General features: G+C 41.8%; 1 protein-coding gene across 1 annotated transcript; it reads right to left on the minus strand.

Moving 5' to 3' along the window:
• Positions 1 to 1931: 1931 nt before the first annotated feature.
• LOC131694969 (zinc finger protein 239-like) lies at positions 1932 to 2885 on the minus strand. Its single transcript, XM_058983504.1, has 2 exons — positions 2823 to 2885; positions 1932 to 2630 (listed from the first exon to the last, which is right to left on the minus strand). The coding sequence occupies exons 1-2, from the start codon at positions 2883 to 2885 to the stop codon at positions 1932 to 1934; spliced, it is 762 nt and encodes a 253-aa protein (XP_058839487.1).
• Positions 2886 to 3880: the final 995 nt, after the last annotated feature.

The following is a 3880-nucleotide window of genomic DNA, read 5'->3' on the forward strand; positions in this document are numbered from 1 at the left end:
TTCCCTTTTTTCTTCTTCCGTTAGCAAGCTGGAGTAAACAGCAAGTATTTTCTGCTTCTGTTTACTCCGGAGCAACTTCTGTGTACTATAGAACAAACTTATTATACAAAACAATCTGACAACGCTGCTCTAAAGTGAAAAGTGCTCTTCAAACATCGATGACATCTTTTTTGTTTTTTTTCCTGTTTTCTCTACCTATCTGTTATGTTTTTCATCCTGCCAACTAATCCAAAACATCAGCTGTCTCCCGTTTCCCGAGCGTTCGCCGACCAGTTTTGCTTTCAAACTGAAGAAAAAACTACAGTTTAACTTCACCAGTTCACTCATCAGAATGAGATGCAGGAAAATATTTTCATTTTACCGTTCAGTTCAGTATTTACAAATGATAATCGCGTATGCCCAAAAGGTATTTGTGCGGATCTGCGAATCCGGTTTTTGTGGAATAATTCAACCAAGAGCTATGATGTAGCAGCGGTGGAGAGTAAGTCCAATCATACGGCTTCATCCCACCCCGGCAGCAGATGAGCGCTGGCGAATGTTCTCAGCCACCTGGAGGAGGAGGTTCAGCGCGGAAGAAATGTTACCAGACATCGCCGATCTGGTGTCTGGACTTTTTTGATAATTTCATAGAGATTGGGTGTGCAGATGGGCGGTTGGTGTTCTGGGAGGGAACGACTGGTAACTTTAAGGTAAATTGTATGGAGTCACTTGTTTTTTATTACAACTATTGACGGACGTTTCATTGCAGGGTATATATGAAGCCGAAAACATCTACAATAATGGGGTAACTAACATAAAGCTCGCCGGTGACAAAGTGATAGTCGCACGGTTGAATGAACGAATCGATTCTCTGAGACTGGAAACGTACACGCATGGTTGTCAGATCGATTGGGGATTTTTCGTCTGCATATGGGCGAAGTAAGTTCTATGTTTCAAGCAATTTTTTAAGCTCACCTAGGGCGCAGAACAGACAGATTTTACTTGTTACTTTAAAATACTGTATATTCTAAGTCATTTAATTTTCAGTCTGCAATAAGTATGTCATCAAGTGCCTTAATTCTTATTCTTTTTTAGCCCACGTACGCACCGGTTCGACAGGAAGCATTAGTTTATTTCAGCAATCCGTCCACAGCGTTGCCAGCTCAACATAACGCATCCGTTGAGGAGCTTCGATGTATTCTGGAGTTTCACCAGTAGGGTTACCGGTGACATGTTTGGAAGTGGCGGGAGGTACAGTCATGACTGGCAGCCAGGGCCACACTGTTAAAGTGTTCCGACTCGATAGCCACCTATTGCAGTTCACCCTAAACGGCCATTGCGGTCCTATCACATGTATTTTCATAGACCAGTGGCAGGCCGAGATGGGCGCATCTGGTCGCAAGGATGGTGTGCTATGTGTGTGGGGCTTGAACTAGAACAGCTCCTACTAGACAATGGTTACGAGTGTTCAGAGGGCGTTGGTAAGGGAATGGATAATTTTTATAGTGTCGATTGTTGATAACAGGGCCATTTAATGACGCCGCAATTAAATATAGAATGTTATAAAATACATTTTGATAATAAACAAGACTTCTATTTACATTGCTTTCAATCAGATAATTTATGTTAGAACTTGCTTTTCCTCTTCTATTTTCCCATTACCGCCTCCAGTGACCGCGTGGATGCTTTCGGTCACGGTAGAATCCTTAATTTTTCCTTTTCGCCTGCTACCATTCCTTGACCTTTCATGCAGCTTTTTGTGTCCCATCAAATGACTACGTTCAACGAATCTTTTTCCACACTATTCACAGTCATGGGGTCGTTCGCCAACATGCCTGCGATTATGCTGGGTCAAATGTGCTCTTCGAAGAAACTCCTGCCCGCAGAGGTCACATTTGTACGGGCGTTCGTTTGAATGGATTTGCATGTGCCGAGTTATGTGAGAATATTTTTTAAACCCGCCACCAGACTTCAGATCTGAATTCTCGATCTTTGCTGTGGATAAGTTTGTGCTGCGCAAGTTCTTTAGATTCAAGAAACTGTCTACCACAGATGTCGCAACTGAATATTTGATCCGCAAGATTCATATCGATGTGAACACGCTGGTGACGTTTCAAACTGCTGCTTTCTACGTAGCCTTTGCCACAGATATCACACTTATACGGACGCCCGCCAGTATGCATGCGCATGTGGCGAGTGAGTTCAGCACTAGTTATGAATTCTTTGCCACAAATATCGCACTTGTGCGATCTCTCACCTGCATGGATAAGTCTGTGTCGCGTGAGACTACTGTTTTCGGTAAACTTCCTACTGCAGATATCGCAAATGTAAGCCTGATCTTTATGGGTAAGCCGGTGCTGATCCAATTGCTCAGAAGTGAAAAATTCTCTACCACATATCCGACAACGGTGCCGTCGTTCGCCGGTGTGTATCCGTTTGTGGCGGCTTAGATTTATACCCTTGGTGTATGCTTTACCGCAAATATCACAGGAGTACGGTCGCGTGCCGGCATGTACGCGCTTGTGAACTGCCAGCTGTCTCTTCTTAGGGAATGATTGGTCACACATTCCGCACTCATAGGTTTTATCGATGGTTGTTTGCAGTACGGTGGCATGTGTGACATTGTCACCTGGACTTGTTGACTGTGTTGTCTGTCTAGAAAGAAAATAGGGGAAAGTGCATTCGATATTAATATTTTTTAAAAAAATGCATTCTTATATATTAAAATCTCCGAAAAACGGGTTATGATCTCAAAAAATCTAACTTATTTTTGAAGCATATGAATTCAATGAAGCGGAATAAGCATATCATAACAACTTACCGTTCACCTATCTCCACCTTACCGTCCTATCACATGTATTTTCATAGACCTGTGACAGGCCGAGATGGGCGCATCTAGTTGCCATTGCCAGGATGGTGTGCTATGTGTGTGGGACACATTTAGGTTCACTAGTCGTATGGGACGACAATACTGGAGATGTAGCTCGGGAAGTCAGGCTTGACTGTTCCAATTCACAACTAAGTCCGAAGATTATGCTACCTGCCAGTGGTTGGGTAATTTGTGACTACGGAAATCAAATGTGAATCGTTCGTAATATCCATTACATGATCAAATGCGCTGATGGGTTAGGCTTTGGATTCGGCTATATTCCATCGTCATTGAAGCTAGATCATAGAACCATGTTAATTTGATAGACTGAAAGTGTTATTAGTAGCATATGCTGGCTACACACATCCTGGCAATGGCAACTAGATGCGCCCATCTCGGCCTGCCACAGGTCTATGAAAATACATGTGATAGGACGGTAAGGGCGAGATAGGTGAACGGTAAGTTGTTATGATATGCTTATTCCGCTTCATTGAATTCATATGCTTCAAAAATAAGTAGCACAAACAGCTAGCAGCCCAGCTAGTATTGTTCTATCTGCTTGCAACCAACCTGGTTATATTGATGTCAATGCTAAATTCGCTGTTACAGCTGTATGATCGCTATACTGTCCCATTTGTTATGGGATTCGCTATTAACATGGGACAGTTATGCTTAGAGCACCAGATTCTAAAAGCGACCAATTTTGACCAATCACTGGAGACAAAATCACGCGTAACAATTAATAATAAATTATTGCTGAGTAATTTTTGTTGTACATGAATAAAACATATCTATTTTCTCGTTACCTATGGCTAAATAACCATTCGAAAGGTTATGAGTTTATGTTGTCGCATTTTATAATCATTTATACTACTTTCAAGCGATCGATTTTCAAGATATGACTCGCACTTTAACCACCCCTTCACCGCGTCATCAAAATATAAATAAGTCATACTCCTAATGAACTAATATTTATTAAAACATTTACTAAATAAAAACATAGACCTGATAGTTCGTTTGCAAAAAAACACA

Source organism: Topomyia yanbarensis, unplaced genomic scaffold, assembly GCF_030247195.1.
Source record: "Topomyia yanbarensis strain Yona2022 unplaced genomic scaffold, ASM3024719v1 HiC_scaffold_21, whole genome shotgun sequence".
In the NCBI taxonomy this organism is placed as follows: domain Eukaryota; kingdom Metazoa; phylum Arthropoda; class Insecta; order Diptera; family Culicidae; genus Topomyia; species Topomyia yanbarensis.